Raw genomic sequence first — 22933 nt, 5'->3', positions numbered from 1 at the left:
CTTCATGAATAACTTTTATCTAACTGAGGGAAAATTCTTAGACTTTTCTTAGAATGACGTCACTAAGAGCTACTTTCAGTCTTAGAGTTCTCTGTGAATACGGGCCCTGATAATTTAAGCATTTTCTTGTTGTGTATACTGCATGTTTTCAGAAATCCGTCCAGTTTAATAAGAACCCGTTTTTCAGTGAACAGGAACATTTTCTCACCTCAGTGTGTCCTATATAGACCTCAGCTCCAGAACTGGACCTGATCAGTACTGCTGCAGTTTCTGTGTGGACTGTGTCCTGTGATGGACTGATTGTTTTGTAGTTTTCCACTCCAAGTCCTTTGTGTGTAAATAAAACCTGTGAATATGTCTCTGTTCTGTTGTTTTAATGAATACAGGAAGTTTCACTTCTGTTCTAGCTGAGCACATGAGTCTAGCAGCGCCCTTTGCTGCTAAAGTCCTCGTACAGCAACGGATCTACAGGCCTGGACCTGATCAAAGGTTCTTATTGTTCCTGCTCAGAGCATCATGTGAACATTAAACCCTCGGAGAACTGCGCTTTCTCTTCCAGCTTCCAGAGCCCTGAGTGATAAATCATCTGATGGTTTTCAGGCAGGAGAACACCTGGTAGAAGGGTCACAGGTGTTTCAGGTAAATTAGAGCAAGGCACCGGTTCTTATCAGATGTTCATGTGAAACAGAACCTTCCAGAAACATCATAAGACTTTAAAATGTCCCCAGTTTGTTCATCTGTGTGTATCAGAAGTGTTCACGGTGTTTTATTCCTGCAGTGATGTAAAAAGAACGTTCCTCCGATTAAAGGAATTTTGTTACAGAACGTTCTTCAGCTTTCGCAGGTCGTTGTATAACATTCGGTCCTTTCAGCAGCGGTAACCTGCTGCAGTCACACCACTAAACTTTCCACCGCGACCAGCTCCTTCTGGACCGGTTCGAACATGAGGTAAGAGCTCTGCTTCACTAGGGGACTTTTTGCGACTTGGGCGGATGGGTTTTGTTCGATAGAAGCGGGATGGAAACCGGAAACTTGGAGTTTTTGCATATTTCTACATCAAAGTTCCGGTTAGCCATTAGCTTTAGCTAGTTTCATCAACACTGGCCGGTTCCGTCCAGTTAGGTTTCGATCCGGATGCACCTGGTAAAGTTCCGGAAAGTTCGGTGAGCAGTAGCAGCAGCTGGTCGTTAGGTGTTTTTATTTGTATTTTTCGATGATTAACGGAACCGAAACCAGTTCAATGGGTTAAACTGCCATAGTTACGGTCTGGGTTAACCCGAACCCACCCGATTCTGTCAGAGTTTATTCTTCTGTAAGGAGCTGGACTGGGACCCCTGGAGTTCTATTGATTTCTAATGCTGTCAGGAATGTTCTAAGAAGGTCTGGTTGCGGTCCAGTTAAACGTCTGTTCGGTTAATCTATTCATTTCAGTGTAGAAATACACGACAGAACAAATGTCATCTCAAGGCACTAGACTAACAAAACCGAGTCGTCCTGATCCAGAAAAAAGTAAGTCAGAAGAACTGCTTAACTGTTCCACACAAAAAGATCCAGATCATCTGATCCAGACCAAATAGATCCAGAGAAATGTGACCAAATAAACCAAACTTGTCACCAAAACAGATCCAGAACAACCTGAATCAGACCAAGCTAATACAGAAAAAACTGTATCCAGAACACAATGAGCTGGGTCAAAGTGATCTTCATATAAATCATGCAGATCCTGAACAACCTGAGCCAGTTCAAACAGATGTAGAAAAAATGGACCTAGCAAATCCTAATCCAGATCAAACTGTTCCACACAAAAAAGATATAAATCCAAACGGATTCAGATCAAACTAACCCAGAACCCACTTCATCAATGGGTCAGTGAGTCTAATTGTTTAACTGTCGTTCTTTTCATGTCTTTGTTCTGTCAATGTTCCTTGTTCTCTGTTCTTCAGGTTTTTATCAGTTTTTTTTTATGTTCTCTGTCAGGTGTTCTAATTGTTCTGTTTATCAGGTTGTTATCAGTCTGTTGGTTCTTCAGGGTGAATCACTCGTTACTCCTTTAAAGTTCTTTGATTGTTCCGGTCTGTCGGAACAAACTTCTTGTTCCTGTAATTCGATGTTTTCCTAGCTTTGTCTGAGCAGATCTTAAATAAACTGTGTTTGTTTTGGTTCATCTTCCTCACTCATGAGGTTCTTTTCCAAGTTATTTGATCAAAGCTAGAATAACTGCTACATTTCAGAGTCCGAGGAACCTCAGCAGAACACACCGGATCTATCGTCAAGTTCCAGCTTAGGTTCTTTAAAAGGGACACGTGATGCTTTTAAATACTTCCTTTGCACCTTAAATCATCCAATTGTGGTCTATATGAAGTAGAACCTCAATGCTTTAGTCCAACTCCTTGTTCTTGTAGCTCCTCAGGTTCCTCTTTGACCTGTTCTGTGGAACGTCTGAGAGCAACTCGTTTTGGTGCCGTCTCTTTAAATGCTGCTGAGGCACTTCACACCCCACCCCCCTACAGGTCAAAGAGCATTTTTGTAGTTTGATAACAGAGATACAATTATGTAGTGACACAGAAACAAGACAAAAATGGCAAAAACAATGAAAACTGTTAATGGAATAATACCATTAATTAGGGATGCACCGATAGGAAAATTTGGGCCAATATCAACAAGTAACCGGCAGTGTTACTTTTTACCATTTCACTTTGTAACAAGTGTGTACAACTTACCTCCCTGAAGTGCCGAGGTCAACCGATCAAACTTGGCATTGTTAAATTGCAAAACATGTTTTAACCACAACTCAAAAATATCAAAGTCAGTCCTAGCTATCAGTGCACATTTTCTCACTTGCACTGTAATTAGTAAATACTCAAGGCAGTAAATGTTCCAAAACTGAAACGGTGTTTCCACAAGCAGACAAACCAAGAAAATGCAAATGAATTTTAAGACCCAGCTATAAAATTGTTAAACCAAAATATTAGAACTGAGACATAACTATAAACACAAAAGACATTGTGGTCTTTGCACATTTTCCAACTTAAAGCTTGTGCTGAAAATAAGTGTCCCAAACATTGGAACAGTGTTTACATCTGTGGGTTATAAGTCTAGGCTTCCTTCATAAGCAGAAGCAGATTTTGGTTTTTTACAAAGAGAAGCACTTCTGCTTTCTCACACTGAATCGTGTTTCTCTTTTCATCAACGATATGTGATGCAGCAGAAAAGAGCTGTTGGCTGTCCACACTTGTACATGGAGCCGAAAGATGCATGCTGCCTTGGCTAGGCCAGGGAAGTGAGCCCTGTTGCTTTTCCAGTATTGCAGAAGGCTTTCATTTCTGGGGATGGGGGGCTCAGTCTGATAGCCATGCACCTACAGGAAAGTAGGCAAAGGCATTACAATGTATGTATGACAAATTAACAGCAATCTAGACTTTGCAACGTTATCCTCTCCTTAAGAGCTTGTTAAACTTTTATCTGAGCAGATGACAATGCTAAAGGTCCAATCTCCATTGATGCATGACTAAAAATTACTTGGTCATCACATACAATGTACTGTCCATCTGGTTGCGACATCTTGCTGTAGCATCTTGACATGCGCAACCCCCACATCAGGCAAAGCCGGGAGGGAAACGTCAGAGAAGTAGTGCCGATTTGGGAGAGTGTAGCGGGGTCCAGTGTGCTCTATCAACCGCTGAAATCCTCTGTCCTCTACTATGGAAAATGGTTGGTTGTCAAGAGCAGTCATTTCCATTATTTTGCTTGTTATTGACCAGGCTTTTGGGTTGTCTTTGGAGAATTTCGTGGTTTGCTCGAATACCTGCTGTATTGGGCTCCCAGCTGCTCCGTCCACTTTCATTTTTGCCTGTTGACTACTTTTAGCACGGTTAGCTTCCTGCCATTCTTTGTGAACTTCTGGGTGGTGGTTTTTCCAATGGCATATCAAATTGGTGGTCATGAACAACTTGACGCGGCATCCTCCTCGCATTACCCCGGCCTTGCAAGTATTACGTACTGCTTTTTGTGTGTCTTCTTTCAAAACCATGAAAAACGACCAGACCGCTGACATGGCTCTTTGCTTCGATTATTTGTGGCTGCACAGCGTCTATCACTGTCATGTGATCAAACAGATACCGCTGGACCAACCTCCTACCCTCCCATTCCCTCCCGAAACGCAAACGTCAGCAAGCGAGAAATAAACATCGGAAGTTAATATCGGCCCAGTTTTACTTATTGGACCAATGCCGACATCCTAAAAAATGACCAACATCGACCGATACCAAGGATAATGCCAATATATCGTGCATCCCTACTATTAATAATACTATTACACTATCACATGTTTTGTACTGTCCACCAGGCCCGTACTCTCAATTTTTAGATCAGTTCTCAGACTTTTTATCTGATTTAGTGTTAAATACAGATGAGGTCATGATAGTGGGGCATTTTAACGTTCATGTTGAAACTGAAAGTTATAGCCTTTAATGGCCTGTAATTGTACGTTCAAGCCGAACGCGATTTGTGCGTTGAAGGCGTCTGGTTTTCTTACAAAGTCTATGTGGACCCGCGTGTTAGAGAGAGGTCCTGCGGCATGTTTCACGCGTCTGGCGTGGGACGTTTTGATGCGTGTTGTGCGTTGTGAGATTTCAAGCGTCTGATGTACGTACAGCGCGTCCAAAGTTGCAGACGCTAAAGTTAGGAAATCTGAACTTTTGGAGAATCATAGAAGCTCAGCTTTGTGACATAGTGACGAATTTTATTGTAGGACTGAGGGAACATTCCACTATTTACAAATCAAACCAGCCTAAAGGCTGAAAGAAAAGAAAAAGGACACATCATCTTTCTGAATTACATGCAGGTAGGGGGCGCTGTATTTAATAACATCTTAAACTAGCTGATTGGACATAAGTCAGTTGATCAGACGCACATTTCCCCCAAAACACGCAAAACATGAAACCACCATGAACCAGCGTGTTTGGTTCTGACATTTATTGACGGTCCTTCAGAGAACCAGCGTCTGCATGAGGAGGGAGCAGGCAGAGAGCAGCTGCCCGTAAGCAAACTGCCTTCATCGGGTCAAACGGGAGGAAGACCCGGTGTATCCTCGGAGTGAGAATATCCCACATCCAACTAACTTCTCTAAGGTCAAAAGTCAGCAGTTTTGCGCTTTAAAGTCCTTGTCCTTATTATTGCCATAGCGGAGATAAAAACTTCCTCATAAAGCCCACAATTGGAACTTCTTCAGGGAAATTTAGGAGCTCCGCCAGTCCAGACAGCAGCGTCTCTCCTCTTTGGTTCTCCTGCCACACTCCCCCGAGCTGAGCAGATTCCCATATTAAACAGGTTTCTAGGATTTCCTTCTTTTACCTCCGGAACATTGCCAAAATTAGAAATATCCTGTCCAGGAGTGACGCTGAAAAACTAGTCCATACATTTGTTACTTCAAGGCTGGACTATTGTAATTCTTTACTATCAGGATGTCCACAAAATGCAGTTAAAAGCCTTCAGCTGATTCAAAATGCTGCAGCAAGAGTTCTGATAAAAATTAAAAAGAGAGATCATATTTCTCCTATTTTAGCTTCCCTTCATTGGTTCCCTGTTAAATCCAGAATATAATTTAAAATTATCCTCCTCACATATAAAGCCCTTAATGATCTAGCTCCATCATACATCAGAGATCTGATTGGTCCATATGTTCCTAACAGAGCACTTTGTTCTCAGACTGCAGGTTTACTGGTGGTTCCTAGAGTCTCTAGAAGTAGAATGGGAGGCAGATCCTTTAGTTATCAGGCTCCTCTCCTGTGGAACCAGCTCCCAGTTTTAGTCCGTGAGGCAGACACCCTGTCTACTTTTAAGGCTAGGCTTAAAACTTTCCTTTTTGATAAAGCTTATAGTTAGAGTGGCTTAGTTTATCCTGAGCTATCGCTGTAGTTATGCTGCTATAGGCTTAGGCTGCTGGAGGACATAATGACCACTTTCACCTTCTTCGCTACATTCTCATACTACTCTCCAATTTAGCATTATTTGCTGTTATTTCAGCTTTTAACTTTGTTCTCTCTTTTCTCTTCCTAGAAGCTACACCTGGCCTGGCTCTGTGTCTACCTGTGACACCTTTCTGGAGAGGGGCATCGTCTGAGCTTCTGCTGGCAACAACTTAATGCTCACCTTCTACAGATGATCCACATGGCCCTGTCTTTCAGTGTTTAACCCTTTCTCTCTCCTAGACATGGCTACTGACTGAGCTTCTACTGTAACTAACTCTATGTTCTCTCTTTCAGACTCTATCCTTGAAAACTGGATCAGAGTTTATCTGTTCTTTCTTTCTAGATGAAACGACTAAAGGAGCTACATCCATTAACATTTACTTTTCCTTCCCATAGAAAGTACTCCTGGATCAGTGCTTCTTTGTTCTCTTTGTGTCTCTGCTCTGTTCTCTCAAACCCCCAGTCGGTCGTGGCAGATGGCCGCTCACACTGAGCCTGGTTCTGGTTCTGCTGGAGGTTTCTTCCTGTTAAAAGGGAGTTTTTCCTCTCCACTGTCGCTACATGCATGCTCAGTATGAGGGATTGCTGCAAAGTCAACACCAGTGACTGTCCACTGTCTCTACATGCTCATCCAGGAGGAGTGAATGCTGCAAGTCACTGACTGGATGCAATCTGCTGGGTTTCCTTAGATAGAAAAACTTTTTATCCAATTTGAATAAATTACTGAATCTGACTGTTTGTTAGTTAGGATTATTATGAACTTGACCTAAAATCTGTATGATTGTTTGAATAGACTTTGTAAAGTGCCTTCACATGATGTGTGAATTGGCGCTATAGAAATAAACCGAATTGAATTAAAAACATGCAGTACGGTTCTGTCCTCCTGGAGCTAACATCAGCAGAAAGAAACGATGCTACTGCTATCAGAACAACAGTCAGGAGATCATTTCAACACAATAAATTCATGTCTAAAATAAAGTTTGTTCTCATTTTAGCGTTATTTGCAGCTTACTGCTTTGCTGCATCCGTCGTTTCCATAGACAGAAGGAACTGATCCCTTAAACAGATGAAGTCTTTTAGCAAATCGCGGTTGATAAAGAACTTGTCATTGAAGTGATAGAAATAGGAATTTCCTTCTGATGTGGGAACATTTCCAATAAAAAATACAATCTAAACAGGACTTCGAAGAGGTTCTGATGCTGGGGGACGGTGTCATTAATTGTGTGGGTTAATACACCCAACGACCGAACCGCACTTATCCTCTTTCAAGGTTGGCATGCTTGAGCTTTGACTATAAAATCACAGCTAGAATTAAAAATACCAGATACACGACATTGATTAGCTGGACCTTATTTAGCTGTTCAGCACGAACTACTGTGACGTAACAGTTGGAAAAACCTAACAGATAATAGGGAACACTGAATGGACTGATAAATAGGACCCAAACAAAATATAAAGATATATATGCAGCATCAGGAGAGACTAAATTACACTTTTCTGCTCTTCTACAGACTCCAACAAGTACACAAAAAAAATGTATTTAAGGGCTAAATCATACGTTTTGATCACTGTGAAGCACTTTGTGACTGTGTCTGTGTAGCTCTATAGAAATAAAGATTACTTACCTATTTGTCGCCCTCTTAGAAAGTTGGGTTTCAGCAGGAAAACATGTCAGAACTTTGACTTTTGGTGGTTTGATCATTAGATGTGGTTTCAGACTGCAGCATAACCTCCTTGAAACCTGTTTTTGGGCCATTACTGAGACCAGACAGGTGAGCAGAGTTCAGTGACCTCACCTGTCTGATCAGGAAGAGCTGATTATATCAAGAGGCCCAATGTTAAACAAGCCAGAATCTGGTGGGATGAATCACCTGTTAACTGGGGAGAGTTTCATTTGAGGCTGTTTTTTTTACCTGTGTGCAGGTGGAGTGTCAGGCTCTGAGGTTGGCTACTCAGTATCTAGGTGCTATTCCTGTGCACTGATTGGTCGTTTGTCCATCATCATGCAGCTGACCTATGAGGACCTGCCAGCTCAGCTGAGGCGGAGCTCCAAACTCAGGAAGCTGACAGCCATCCTGATCGCCGGCTACGCAGTCAAAAAGCTGTCTCCATATGTATGGAGGGGGCTACAGGTGAGACTCACACCTTTCAGAAGGTCAGATGTCAGAAAAAACTCCAGGTAACCCTGAGTGTGTTGTTTTTACAGAGGGGTGCAGCAAGGAGCCAGGAAGGGGGGGCTAAAACACCTGTGGGTGGAGTCAGCTGTGTGGATGAAAGGGAAGATGAGAAGAAGAAGAAGAAAGCTAACAGGTGATAGGTGACTATGTCAGGCACCTAATCAGCTGGCACCACCTGTTCTCACTTGTTCTTTCCACCTGTCCACAGGTCTCCAGCAGTGAACAGAGATTTCATCTTCAGACTGTCTCACCTGTTGAAGCTCCTGTTTCCACGGTTACTGTGTCCAGAGTTTGGCCTGCTTGCTCTGCACTCCATCACTCTGATGTCCAGGACGTTCTTGTCCATTTACGTTGCTTCTCTGGATGGTCTGCGTCTTTTTACTCCTGTCTGCTCCTGTCTTTGCCTAGGTGTCTGTCTAGTGTGTCAGAGCCTTATCGTCTCAGGTGATCCTAATCATCATTATTCTCTCAGGTGTAATCGTTAGGTGTATCGTCCAGAAAGATCCGCGAGCCTTTGTGCTGCAGCTGTCCAAGTGGCTCCTCGTCGCAGTTCCTGCAACTTTCATCAACAGCGCCATCAGGTTCCTGGAGGGTCAGCTGACTCTTAGCTTCAGGAGCCGATTGGTGAACCACGCCTACCAGCTGTACTTCACCAACCAGGTATTACCTGTTCTCTAACAATCAACCCATCTCACAGACCAACTCACCAGGTGAGTCTAAACCTCTGTCTGTTCACAGACTTATTATCGCATCAGCAACATGGACGGCCGTCTGTCCAATCCTGACCAGTCTCTGACCGAGGACATTGTCATGTTCTCCGCCTCAATCGCTCACCTGTACTCCAACCTGACCAAACCCATTCTGGATGTAGTGGTCACCTGCTACACACTGCTGCGCACTGCTCAGGCCAAAGGTACACCTGGTGCTGCACCTGCTCACGCCTGATTCATACCTTTACACGGCCTAAATGTCTCCTCCTGTAGGAGCTAACACCACGTGGCCCTCTGCCATTGCTGGTCTGGTGGTGGCGCTCACTGCTAAAGTGCTGCGCTCCTGCTCGCCACACTTTGGGAAGCTGGTAGCCGAGGAGGCGAAGAGGAAGGGAGATTTGCGTTACATGCACTCACGCATTATCGCCAACTCTGAGGAAATCGCCTTTTACGCAGGACACAAGGTGAGCGCCCTGCTGAGTGACGAGGATAGCTTCTGGCTATCATCCATGTTAACAGAAAGCAGAACGCCGACACCTTCTACAGATGTCTGCCATTTCGGAGAGAGTTTGATTCTCAGACTCTTGGCTCTGTTTAACCTGTGTGGGTGCGTTTGATTCACAGGTGGAGCTGTCCCAGCTGCAGCGGAGCTACTCCGCCCTGTCGTCTCAGATCCATCAGATCCTGCTGAAGCGTCTATGGTACATCATGCTGGAACAGTTCCTCATGAAGTACGTCTGGAGTGCATCCGGCCTGGTCATGGTGGCCGTACCTATCATCACTGCCACAGGATACTCAAAATATGGTAAACACACGAGCCCACACAACAGATGGGAAGCTGCGGCAGCACCTTGTGACCTCCGGTCTTTGCTGTGTGCAGACTCTGAGGAGGTTAAGCAGGCAGCCATGGTGATGAAGGAGGAGGAGCTGGTCAGCGAACGCACTCAGGCCTTCACTACAGCAAGGAACCTCCTGAATGCTGCAGCTGACGCTGTCGAGAGGATCATGAGCTCCTACAAGGAAGTACGCAGGCCACAACTCTTCTTCTTCTGTCTAATTCTTCCTTTGCTCCTCTTCTATCTCCTCCCTGTGCTCTCTCTCCTTTTCATTTTCTCATCCGGGTTCCTTCTCCTCAGTCTAGTTGCACCTTCTACTAGTTTGTTCTCCTCTGTCTGCTCTGTCGAAGGTGGAACAGTCAGATGACCTAAGGTATTCTGTGTGCAGGTGACTGAGCTGGCAGGCTATACGTCTCGTGTCTGGGAGATGTTTGATGTGTTTGAGGACGTGAGTCGGGGAATATACCGTCGCTCTGCCGACAGGGAGGAGGAGTCGACAGCACAGAGAGGAGCTCAGGTTCCACATGGACAGAGGATCTGTGGTCCACTGGAGATCAGAGGTAAGTTAGGATCAGTCAGCTGGTTGGATAGTACTGAATGTTCCAGGTCTGTGTGGAATTTGTTCCTGACTCTGTTTCAGTACCTGGAGGGCAGAACTTCACCACAGGAGAACCTTCTATCCCAACTGAGCCCGAGTTTGTTCTAGTTTGCTGCTGGCAGATTTATTTGATGAACCTGCAGCTTCCCTCATGTCCAAATCATCAAAACATGCAAAAACATTTCAGTTTGTTTCAAGCTTTGAGACTTCTGAACCAGAGACCCATTTACTCCCGGTTCCATGGCAACAGGAGGAAATGCTGGGATCCTGGTTGGTTTCCACATCCTGACCCTCTGAGAATGATAAATAGGAGCAGTCAGAATGCTGAAGGTCTCCATCCCACACAAACACCTTCTGCTCGGCTGATTTCTCTCCAACAGCAATAATGATCTAAGTTCACGTTTTTCCCTTGGTGGAGAGACCATTCTTCATGTTGTTCTGGGTTTTTTGGCATTTTCGGTGGAGATTCTCTCTGTCTGCAGCTAGCTCTTGGTATGTGTGCTGTGTGCAGGTCAGGTGATCACTGAGGAGAAAGGGATTCGCTGTGAGAACCTCCCCATCATCACGCCGACAGGAGATGTGGTGGTGTCCAGCCTCAACATCCAGGTACGTCTCATTGAGCGCGCCCCGTTGGGTCATCATGGCCCAGGCCAAGCTGGATATGTTGATGGGAGACTTCAGCACCATGGACGGGGTTCTGTTTAAGCCAGGTTGTTCACTGTGGTAACACAGACTGTTCTGAGTTCATAGCTTGAGATAGTGTGGAAGAACCTCCACCTGGTCCAGTGGATCCAGACTAAAGCCAGGATCTGGGTTCTGTAGCAGGCTGCTTAATTCTGTTCATAAATCAAAGGTTCTGATCAGTCTCATGAAATCAAATGAATCAATCTGAAGGCTAAGTTCTGTCAGGGAACCACCCTACTGCAGATTTCCTAAAAGGAAAGAGATTAATTTATTATAAAACATGTTATATAGAATCAGCAGTTAAAGAACCAAACATGAAATCTACCTCTGTCTGGAAGGTAACAGAGAAAAGGCCTTCAGAGGATCTTTAAAGGTCCAACTTTAGCTATAAGGTTCTGTTAATCTGTCTCTGAAAATCTGGAGTTCTAATACTCGACTCAGAAGAAGGAGAACTCTAAAGGAGGAAGGAACTCCCAGGTGAGCCACCTTTGGGTCCACCACTGAACCACCACAAAAAACCGATACTTTGGTGATACTTTGGACTTAAATCAGAATGTGGTGTCACCTGATTTGGATGTCAACAGGTCCGGTTCCCTCTATTCGCAGAGAATATCTCAAAGGGAGGCTGTTGATTGGCAGAGGAGGAGATGCTCAGACTGGCTGACCAGTTCTGTTCCTGGAAATGATGCCTCACACCATGATACCACCACTGGTACAAAGCAGGAAGGATCCAAGCTTTCATGTTGTTTCTACCAAATTCTGACCCGAATTAACCTGCTGATCTGACACCGTTTTATTCTCAGTGAGAATGAAAGTGTCCCTTCGATGATTCACATGGATTTATGCTCCTCAGCGCTCAGACCGCTGAGCATTTCCATCCACAGAAACAGAGGGAGGTTCAGTGTCATCCGACTGAGGTTGTTTCCATCGTTTCTGAGGTTGTTTCCATCGTTTCTGAGGTTGTTTCCATCATTTGTGAGGTTGTTTCCATCATTTGTGAGGTTGTTTCCATCATTTCTGAGGTTGTTTCCATCATTTCTGAGGTTGTTTCCATCATTTGTGAGGTTGTTTCCATCATTTCTCAGGTTGTTTCCATCATTTCTGAGGTTGTTTCCATCATTTGTGAGGTTGTTTCCATCGTTTCTGAGGTTGTTTCCATCATTTCTGAGGTTGTTTCCATCATTTGTGAGGTTGTTTCCATCATTTGTGAGGTTGTTTCCATCATTTGTGAGGTTGTTTCCATCATTTGTGAGGTTGTTTCCATCATTTGTGAGGTTGTTTCCATCATTTGTGAGGTTGTTTCCATCGTTTCTGAGGTTGTTTCCATCGTTTCTGAGGTTGTTTCCATCATTTCTCAGGTTGTTTCCATCATTTCTCAGGTTGTTTCCATCGTTTGTGAGTTTGTTTCCATCATTTCTCAGGTTGTTTCCATCGTTTCTGAGGTTGTTTCCATCGTTTCTGAGGTTGTTTCCATCATTTGTGAGGTTGTTTCCATCATTTCTGAGGTTGTTTCCATCATTTCTCAGGTTGTTTCCATCGTTTCTGAGGTTGTTTCCATCATTTCTCAGGTTGTTTCCATCATTTCTCAGGTTGTTTCCATCATTTCTCAGGTTGTTTCCATCGTTTCTGAGGTTGTTTCCATCGTTTCTGAGGTTGTTTCCATCATTTCTCAGGTTGTTTCCATCGTTTCTGAGGTTGTTTCCATCATTTCTGAGGTTGTTTCCATCATTTGTGAGGTTGTTTCCATCATTTCTCAGGTTGTTTCCATCATTTCTGAGGTTGTTTCCATCATTTGTGAGGTTGTTTCCATCATTTCTGAGGTTGTTTCCATCGTTTCTGAGGTTGTTTCCATCATTTGTGAGGTTGTTTCCATCATTTCTGAGGTTGTTTCCATCATTTCTCAGGTTGTTTCCATCATTTCTGAGGTTGTTTCCATCATTTCTGAGGTTGTTTCCATCATTTCTCAGGTTGTTTCCATCGTTTCTGAGGTTGTTTCCATCATTTGTGAGGTTGTTTCCATCGTTTCTGAGGTTGTTTCCATCATTTGTGAGGTTGTTTCCATCATTTGTGAGGTTGTTTCCATCATTTGTGAGGTTGTTTCCATCATTTGTGAGGTTGTTTCCATCATTTGTGAGGTTGTTTCCATCATTTGTGAGGTTGTTTCCATCATTTGTGAGGTTGTTTCCATCGTTTCTGAGGTTGTTTCCATCATTTCTCAGGTTGTTTCCATCGTTTCTGAGGTTGTTTCCATCATTTCTGAGGTTGTTTCCATCATTTCTCAGGTTGTTTCCATCGTTTCTGAGGTTGTTTCCATCATTTGTGAGGTTGTTTCCATCATTTGTGAGGTTGTTTCCATCATTTCTCAGGTTGTTTCCATCATTTCTGAGGTTGTTTCCATCATTTCTGAGGTTGTTTCCATCATTTCTCAGGTTGTTTCCATCGTTTCTGAGGTTGTTTCCATCATTTGTGAGGTTGTTTCCATCGTTTCTGAGGTTGTTTCCATCATTTGTGAGGTTGTTTCCATCATTTGTGAGGTTGTTTCCATCATTTGTGAGGTTGTTTCCATCATTTGTGAGGTTGTTTCCATCATTTGTGAGGTTGTTTCCATCGTTTCTGAGGTTGTTTCCATCGTTTCTGAGGTTGTTTCCATCATTTCTCAGGTTGTTTCCATCATTTCTCAGGTTGTTTCCATCGTTTGTGAGTTTGTTTCCATCATTTCTCAGGTTGTTTCCATCGTTTCTGAGGTTGTTTCCATCATTTCTCAGGTTGTTTCCATCATTTCTCAGGTTGTTTCCATCGTTTCTGAGGTTGTTTCCATCGTTTCTGAGGTTGTTTCCATCATTTCTCAGGTTGTTTCCATCGTTTCTGAGGTTGTTTCCATCATTTCTGAGGTTGTTTCCATCATTTGTGAGGTTGTTTCCATCATTTCTCAGGTTGTTTCCATCATTTCTGAGGTTGTTTCCATCATTTGTGAGGTTGTTTCCATCATTTCTGAGGTTGTTTCCATCGTTTCTGAGGTTGTTTCCATCATTTGTGAGGTTGTTTCCATCATTTCTGAGGTTGTTTCCATCATTTCTCAGGTTGTTTCCATCATTTCTCAGGTTGTTTCCATCATTTCTGAGGTTGTTTCCATCATTTCTCAGGTTGTTTCCATCGTTTCTGAGGTTGTTTCCATCATTTGTGAGGTTGTTTCCATCGTTTCTGACGTTGTTTCCATCATTTGTGAGGTTGTTTCCATCATTTGTGAGGTTGTTTCCATCATTTGTGAGGTTGTTTCCATCATTTGTGAGGTTGTTTCCATCATTTGTGAGGTTGTTTCCATCATTTCTGAGGTTGTTTCCATCATTTGTGAGGTTGTTTCCATCATTTCTAAGGTTGTTTCCATCATTTGTGAGGTTGTTTCCATCGTTTCTGAGGTTGTTTCCATCATTTCTCAGGTTGTTTCCATCGTTTCTGAGGTTGTTTCCATCATTTCTAAGGTTGTTTCCATCATTTCTCAGGTTGTTTCCATCGTTTCTGAGGTTGTTTCCATCATTTGTGAGGTTGTTTCCATCATTTCTGAGGTTGTTTCCATCATTTCTCAGGTTGTTTCCATCATTTCTGAGGTTGTTTCCATCATTTCTGAGGTTGTTTCCATCATTTCTCAGGTTGTTTCCATCGTTTCTGAGGTTGTTTCCATCATTTGTGAGGTTGTTTCCATCGTTTCTGAGGTTGTTTCCATCATTTGTGAGGTTGTTTCCATCATTTGTGAGGTTGTTTCCATCATTTGTGAGGTTGTTTCCATCATTTGTGAGGTTGTTTCCATCATTTGTGAGGTTGTTTCCATCATTTCTGAGGTTGTTTCCATCATTTGTGAGGTTGTTTCCATCATTTCTGAGGTTGGTTCCATCGTTTCTGAGGTTGTTTCCATCATTTCTCAGGTTGTTTCCATCGTTTCTGAGGTTGTTTCCATCATTTCTCAGGTTGTTTCCATCGTTTTTGAGGTTGGTTCCATCGTTTCTGAGGTTGTTTCCATCGTTTCTGAGGTTGTTTCCATCATTTCTCAGGTTGTTTCCATCGTTTCTGAGGTTGTTTCCATCATTTCTGAGGTTGTTTCCATCATTTCTGAGGTTGTTTCCATCATTTCTGAGGTTGTTTCCATCATTTCTCAGGTTGTTTCCATCATTTGTGAGGTTGTTTCCATCATTTGTGAGGTTGTTTCCATCATTTCTCAGGTTGTTTCCATCATTTGTGAGGTTGTTTCCATCATTTGTGAGGTTGTTTCCATCATTTGTGAGGTTGTTTCCATCATTTGTGAGGTTGTTTCCATCATTTCTCAGGTTGTTTCCATCATTTCTGAGGTTGTTTCCATCATTTCTGAGGTTGTTTCCATCATTTCTGAGGTTGTTTCCATCATTTCTGAGGTTGTTTCCATCATTTCTGAGGTTGTTTCCATCATTTGTGAGGTTGTTTCCATCATTTCTCAGGTTGTTTCCATCATTTCTGAGGTTGTTTCCATCATTTCTGAGGTTGTTTCCATCATTTCTCAGGTTGTTTCCATCATTTCTGAGGTTGTTTCCATCATTTCTGAGGTTGTTTCCATCATTTCTGAGGTTGTTTCCATCATTTGTGAGGTTGTTTCCATCATTTCTGAGGTTGTTTCCATCATTTCTGAGGTTGTTTCCATCGTTTCTGAGGTTGTTTCCATTATTTCTCAGGTTGTTTCCATCATTTGTGAGGTTGTTTCCATCATTTGTGAGGTTGTTTCCATCATTTCTGAGGTTGTTTCCATCATTTCTCAGGTTGTTTCCATCATTTCTCAGGTTGTTTCCATTGTTTCTGAGGTTGTTTCCATCATTTCTGAGGTTGTTTCCATCATTTCTGAGGTTGTTTCCATCATTTCTCAGGTTGTTTCCATCGTTTCTGAGGTTGTTTCCATCATTTCTGAGGTGTGTTACGTTATTGAGGCTGAATGTGATTCAGTTTAATCGCTCTGGTTTACACTCATCTGGTCTGATGCTCCTTGAGTTAAATAAGCAGAATGGAGTCATTTCAGTGTGTTTAGGTGAGCTTTAGGAAGGTTGTGTTACTGCTGCACATCCATCTTCTCCCTGTTCATTTTCTTACATCCCGAGGTTTGTGTTAAACATTGGACCGCAGGGTTTTTGCGGGTAGGAACCATTTATACACGAGGCCCTTGGTCCAGTTCTGCTGAGTCTGTTTGAATTGTAGCCTCAGTTTTCTGTTCTTCGGTGACTGGAGTGGTACCTGGTTTGGTCTTCTGCTGCTGCAGAACATCTGCTTTAAGGTTCCACATGTGGTGCCTTCAGAGATGATGTTCTGCAAAGCTTGGCTGGAACCACTGGTTGTTTTAGCTCCTGTTGCCTTTCTATTATCCTCACAGCTGCTGTTCACTGGAAAGTTTCTGTTTTCTAGTGCATTCTCTGTAAACCCGAGAGATGGTTCTGAGTCAAAATCCCAGTAGATCAGCAGGTTCTGAGATACTCAGACCAGTCCGTCTGGTACCAACAACCATTGTATGTCCACGTCACTGAAATCCTCTTTCTTCCTCATTCTGATTCATCGTCTTCACTCTGTCTTGATACCTAAATGCATTCAGTTGCTGAAATATGATGAGCTGATTCACTCTTTGTGTGAAAAGCAGTCGAACAATCGTGTCTAATAAACTGGCCGGTCAGAGTATGGGTTTTTATAAACTTCCTGATTAGGTCTCTACCAGCAGCAGAGCTCTGATGCTTCCACCAGCCAGCTCACTCCATTAAAGGCTCTCCTGAAAGTGAAGGTGTTCCCTGTCAGCGTTCCTCCTCTCCACAGGGCTGGAGCTAAAGACAGAGAGAAGATCACCGAGCAGAAGGTGTTAATATGTTAACCAGGACATCAGCTGGGGACTAAAGTGTTGGCATTCAGTCCTGGGACCAGAGTAAAGTGACGATTCTGTTAGCTAACAGTCTATGTTGTATAAAAACTTCTACTCTTCCAACGTTTCTGTTTAGATCACAATCTTGTCTGTAATCATGTGCCCAGAGCTCCAGATCCTGAGACATCTTGGTGTTTGTGGACGTGTAGCAGGTTGTCTTTAATTTCAGGCGCCTTGATGTCTCCACAGCTGGGCAGGATGCTCGCTGCAGCTCCGCCCGCTCTGCCATCAAACAACACATTCACTATTAACACAATTAAAGCTGCACACGGCAAAGCCCACCTAATTAAACAGCTAATGTCCCCTGGTTTAGTTCCAGTGTTTCTCTGCAAAGAGATCGACAAGCGACAATAAGCAGATTTACTTAAAGGCTTCTACTGCTACTCAGCTGGTCCATAAATGCATATTCTGCTGTAGATGCCACCACTGGGCAAAATCTTTCAAGACAACCTCCTGATTTAGCTCAAACTATTTATAAATTTATCTCACTACTGGTGACGGAAGTAGCATTTAATCCAGGATGTTTCTACATTAAAGAGTCATGGTGATGAATCAGCAACATGAACAACTGATTCACACGGTCAACACTCAGAACTCTCACCGGGTTCTCTCGTTCTCCGTATGTCCGAGTATCAAAAAATAAATCAACATTATTACAGTTTTACATCTAATGCACAGATCTGACCTTCATTGGTAGTTCCCCTTATTATCCAGCAGAGGGGGCTCTAACACCAGCTACACTGTCTGTTGAGATCCGATTCAATAGAAAATGCTGCTGCACGGTGGCGCAGTTGGTAGCACTGTTGCCTTGCAGCAATAAGGTCCTGGGTTCGATTCCCGGTCTTTCTGCATGGAGTTTGCATGTTCTCCCCGTGCATGCGTGGGTTCTCACCAGGTACTCTGGCTTCCTTCCACAGTCCAAAACATGACTGTTAGGTTAATTGGTCTCTCTAAATTGACCTTAGGTGAATGAATGAATGTGTGCGTAGTTGTTTCTGTGTTGCCCTGTGATGGACTGGCGACCTGTCCAGGGTGTACCCCGCCTCTCACCCATAGACTGCTGGAGATAGGCACCAGCTCCCCCGCGACCCACTATGGAATAAGTGGTAGAAAATGACTGACTGGCTTCACAGATGAGACAATCCGGCTGTTCCTGTGAACCAGAACCTCAGATTCATCTGAAAACACCTGGAGATTGGATACTATCTGTGTGTTCCACAGCCACCAAATCAATCCACTGTTTGGGTTCTAATATGGCGAAAAGGTCTGAGGTTCTGATCTGTAGCCTGATGTTCTATTCTGTCTATAGGTGTGGGTTCTAACAGGCTGATGTTCTGTCTAGCAACACCTCTTTATGAAAACCAATTCAAAACTGTTTGTCTTCTCAAACACTAGAATCATGAGTTCTCACCACACTTGGACCAGAACTGTTTCTAGAACTGGCACCTGAGAAGTCATTGCTCAGGGCAGTGCAGTGTCGGCTGCTGACCACAGGGTGGCGGCGCTGCAGCAGTGAGTCAGGGATCACAGCTGACTGGTGTGCTCTGTGCTGCTGAGGGTAAAACCAGTTATAAAGTCTGAATGTGATGTTGAGCAGCTGCTGGATGGGGCTGGTCTGGTGTTCTTCTCCATCAATGATTGGCTGAGAGGCAGTCTGCACCCTAGGTAGTTCACCAACCCTGGGCGAACAGGTTCTTCTGGGTCAGTATTGGTGTAGGTGTTGGAGATCAGGCCCAGACCCCATTAGTATTCAGTATGTTCCTTAATGTGGAACCTGAAACCTCAGTGGCTCCTGCCACCAAGTCTTCCTGCAGTCAGTTTAGGGTGTTGAACCAACTGTCTACTCAGGAATCTGGTGGCAGCTGTGGTTCACCTCCTCTTTCTGCCACCAGATGATGTAGCCACTGTTCCTTGAACTTTAATCTGTAAGATTAAATCTGTAAGAACATTCAGGGCCTTTTCTATGTTTGTGGAAGACACCTGAACTATCCATGTCTCAGATGGAGTGAACCATTGCTGTCAACGGTCCACATCGGATGAAGCTAATGAAGCTTTCCCCTGGCTATATCAGGTGTCCCTGAGACCACACCTGATTTACAAACATGTCTTCTAATCAAGAAGTCTGTGCAGGGGGTGAATAATGTTGAGACTGTAGAGAAAGAAATGCCATGACCCTTTTGGACCAGGCCAGGACTTCTGCAGGGCCCGATCAGGCCTGGTGTAAGGGACCTCATTGTGTTCTGAGGAAATGAAGATCAGAGGTTAGCCCGGCCCAGAACAACAATAAGGAAAAGATTGATGGAAATAGATCTCCCTTTGTGTTCTGATTGGTCCATTTTCTCTCTGACTCACTGCATGAGAATCTACTGCATCCTTCATAACAGAGCTGCAAGTGTCCTGGAAAATCCTGGAACTTTCCAGGTCACATGACCTGTTTTTGTCTGCGTTGCAGGTCGAGGATGGCATGAACGTGTTGATCACCGGTCCAAATGGCTGCGGGAAGAGTTCACTGTTCAGGATCCTCAGTGGGCTGTGGCCCGTTTATGGTGGAGCTCTGTACCGTCCAGAACCACACAACATGTTCTACATCCCTCAGAGGTAACAAAGCTGATCATAAAACCACCACAGATAGTAATACTACTGATTATATAAATGATACAGATCCCTGACAAAGTTTTTACCCCCTTTCAGAATTTCCTTTAACAAATATTGAATTCAGACGAAGAGTACCTGAGGAAATACCCTCGTGGATTTACTGATTAGCCACATTTCTTTGGTTCAGTTTCACCTGCCAAACTCAGACCTGTAGAATCAATGATTTACATAGAACCTGTCTGTCAACATGAAGCAGGTTAAAAGATCTGAAAAAGCAGGGAAGGAGGAACAAGGTCATTGACATGCTTCAGTTTGGAAAGGAATATAGAAGCATTTCTAAGGCTTCGCGAGTCCACAGAACCACAGCAAGAACCATTATCCTTCCATAATGCTGCAGCTGTGTCCTGTGCAGGCCTTACATGTCGGAGGGGACCCTCAGAGACCAGGTTTTATATCCGGACTCGGTGGACGACATGGTCCAGAAGGGGCTCAGAGATTCAGACCTGGAGGAGATCCTTCGTACCGTTCACCTCCTCTACCTCCTGGACAGAGAGGGAGGTCAGTGAGGGTTTACAGGCAGACTCAAATCAGGTGTCCAGAGTACTACAGTACTGTTATAGTAACCCTGTGTGTCTGCGTTTCAGGCTGGGAGTCCATCAATGACTGGAAAGATGTTCTTTCTGGAGGAGAGAAGCAGAGGATGGGAATGGCCCGCATGTTCTACCACCGGTACTTGACAGGTTCTTGACTGATGTTCACCTGGTCCTTAGTTTCACAGGTGTCCAACCACCCAGGTGGTGCTTCAGGTGTTTAGCATGTCAGGTAAATCTGCTATGAAGCAGATCTTAGAGCACCTGAAGGAACCACACCTACAAGGACTTGTGAATGCGGAAGTCACCTGGCTGTTCTGCTACTTTACAATCGACTGCTGCAGGCAGAGCTAGGTCCAGTTCTGGATGCTCCAAGTTAATGAGCCCAATGAGCTCAGACATTGATCTCAAAGCCATGGCATGCTCTGCAAGAACAGAGAAATGTGTTCTTTTACTCCAGCAGCTTTCAGACACCACAGCAGGAAGGTTCTGCCTTGATGTTTGTTCTGGCAGCCCTGGGAGGGAGAACACATTTCTCTGTTCTTGTACAGAACGTATAGACCGTAAGTTAGCTTTGTCCACACTGGTTCTGCCTCTCTATGACATCACATAGAGCTGTTTAAAGATGAAGGGTTCTGATTGGTCAGTACTGTGTGCTTTCTCAGCTGATTGGATGACTCTCTGTGTGAATGTCTGTGGCGCAGCCCGCGGTATGCCCTTCTGGATGAGTGTACGAGCGCTGTGAGCATCGATGTGGAGGGAAAGATCTTCCAGGCTGCAAAGGATGCTGGGATAGCTCTGTTGTCGATCACCCACCGACCCTCCCTCTGGTTAGAAATACACACACAGATGTTCCTGTGTTTGTGAGGACCAACATTGGCCAGTGGTGCTTCAAGCTGCTGTCAGGTGACCTTCTTCTGTCCCACAGGAAGTACCACTCCCACCTGCTGCAGTTCGATGGAGAAGGAGGATGGAAGTTTGAGCCTCTAGACGCTTCCGCCCGTTTCTCCATGCAGGTGAGTTCCCCTGGCTGCCTACGGTCAACGTTCCCACTGATCCAGTTTCCTTTCAGCTCAGTTACGGTAAACATGTTCAGGTCAGGGTGTTGTACAGAGACTGGGCTGATCCAGTTTGATGCTGGGATGTTATCCTGGACTGTAGGAAACAAACAGGAATCATGCTCTTTATTTGGTTCTGGAGCAGAACCAGCTTCGGTGATGTTTTACAGGAAACATTTCTTGTTGTTCTGTTCCAGGAGGAGAAGCAGCGCCTGGAGAACCAGCTGTCAGGGATTCCGAAGATGCAGCAGAGACTGTCGGAGCTCCGGGTTCTACTGGGAGAGATGGACCAGGAGGGCGAGGATGCATTGGAGAGGCGAGACCTCACGATTTGACACTTTTAAATTTTTAACCAGTTCCTTTTTGCTGTGTGAGGCTCCGCATCTTAATCTCCCTCCTGTCCTGTTGTGATTGGTGGGGGGGGGTGGGGGGGGGTCACCTGTGGAACTCAGACAGTGGACACACCTGTGGTTTCACATTTCAAAGCTTTTAAAACTGATGAAGTTATTGGTTATTAGAAAATGATGTCATTCATGATGCCGCTGCTGCTGCAGTCGCTGTGAGAGCAGCTTTAGCTCCTTTTAGCTGCCGAGTCTCACCTGAGGGGAGGAGCTTCATCTATAAAACACCTGACCAAATATCCTGATTTCATTGTTAAACATTCACCAGTAATATTAGAGCAGAACTGGACATAAAGCAGAAACAGCTCATCATCACACTGATTATTCAGGGTGTCAGTCAGTGCATCTGGAACGGCTTGTAGGTTTAACTTCAGTCTGAACATCTGTCAGAGTATCGGCTCAGTGTTTATTACTCTGCTGCTTCAGTTCCGTACCTGTGATTGGTCACCTGGTGATTGCTCCGCCCCCCTCACATGAACCCGGAGTCAGAAGCTGATGAGATCCGTACATTCAGGCAGTGAAGCTGCTGCTGGTCACAGCTGTTACTGCTGACAACGTGCATGTGCTAAGTGAGACTGACTGCAGGCGTGTCCTGAGGCGTGTGCCCGTGTCCCGAGGCGTGTGCCCGTGTCCCGAGGCGTGTGCCCGTGTCCCGAGGCGTGTGCCCGTGTCCCGAGGCGTGTGCCCGTGTCCCGAGGCGTGTGCCCGTGTCCCGAGGCGTGTGCCCGTGTCCCGAGGCGTGTGCCCGTGTCCCGAGGCGTGTGCCCGTGTCCCGAGGCGTGTGCCCGTGTCCCGAGGCGTGTGCCCGTGTCCCGAGGCGTGTGCCCGTGTCCCGAGGCGTGTGCCCGTGTCCCGAGGCGTGTGCCCGTGTCCCGAGGCGTGTGCCCGTGTCCCGAGGCGTGTGCCCGTGTCCCGAGCCCGTGTCCCGAGGCGTGTGCCCGTGTCCCGAGGCGTGTGCCCGTGTCCCGAGGCGTGTGCCCGTGTCCCGAGGCGTGTGCCCGTGTCCCGAGGCGTGTGCCCGTGTTTGTCTCCTGTGTCTGATTAAAGCAGCTGAAACTGATCTGTTGCAGCCTCACAGCTCACTGACAGCAACCATCAGGTCATGTGACTCAAATCAGAGGTCATGTGACAGCTTTAGGTTTTAATGCACCCTTTTGACTGTAACTTTGTGAACCAATCAGATGAGCTGATCAGTGACCAATGAGCGGCTGTTGTTTCAGTGCAATCAAAGTGACGAAGATGATGATAAAGAGGCCTTATTTTACAGGAAATAAAACATTTTCTGCTGACGCTGCTGTTTGTCTGGTTTTTCGAAACTAAAGTTCTGTCTAAACAGAATAAAGCAACCAGGGAGAACCAGTTCAGAACAGTTCTACCAGCATCTGATTTCTTTTCATT

The 22933-nt window shown here is 44.7% G+C and overlaps 1 protein-coding gene across 1 annotated transcript; it reads left to right on the top strand.

The window, feature by feature from the left end:
* Window positions 1-1363: 1363 nt before the first annotated feature.
* Window positions 1364-21469, top strand: abcd1 (ATP-binding cassette, sub-family D (ALD), member 1). Its single transcript, XM_047366862.1, has 17 exons — window positions 1364-1509; window positions 7893-8101; window positions 8176-8279; window positions 8355-8512; window positions 8619-8806; window positions 8885-9059; window positions 9130-9320; window positions 9481-9661; window positions 9737-9879; window positions 10081-10252; window positions 10802-10896; window positions 19344-19489; window positions 19899-20044; window positions 20131-20215; window positions 20781-20906; window positions 21005-21092; window positions 21332-21469. The coding sequence occupies exons 1-17, from the start codon at window positions 1455-1457 to the stop codon at window positions 21467-21469; spliced, it is 2400 nt and encodes a 799-aa protein (XP_047222818.1). The 5' UTR covers window positions 1364-1454.
* Window positions 21470-22933: the final 1464 nt, after the last annotated feature.

Source organism: Girardinichthys multiradiatus, chromosome 1 (genome assembly GCF_021462225.1).
Source record: "Girardinichthys multiradiatus isolate DD_20200921_A chromosome 1, DD_fGirMul_XY1, whole genome shotgun sequence".
NCBI lineage: Eukaryota > Metazoa > Chordata > Actinopteri > Cyprinodontiformes > Goodeidae > Girardinichthys > Girardinichthys multiradiatus.
This window is presented reverse-complemented; position numbering and strand designations above follow the sequence as displayed.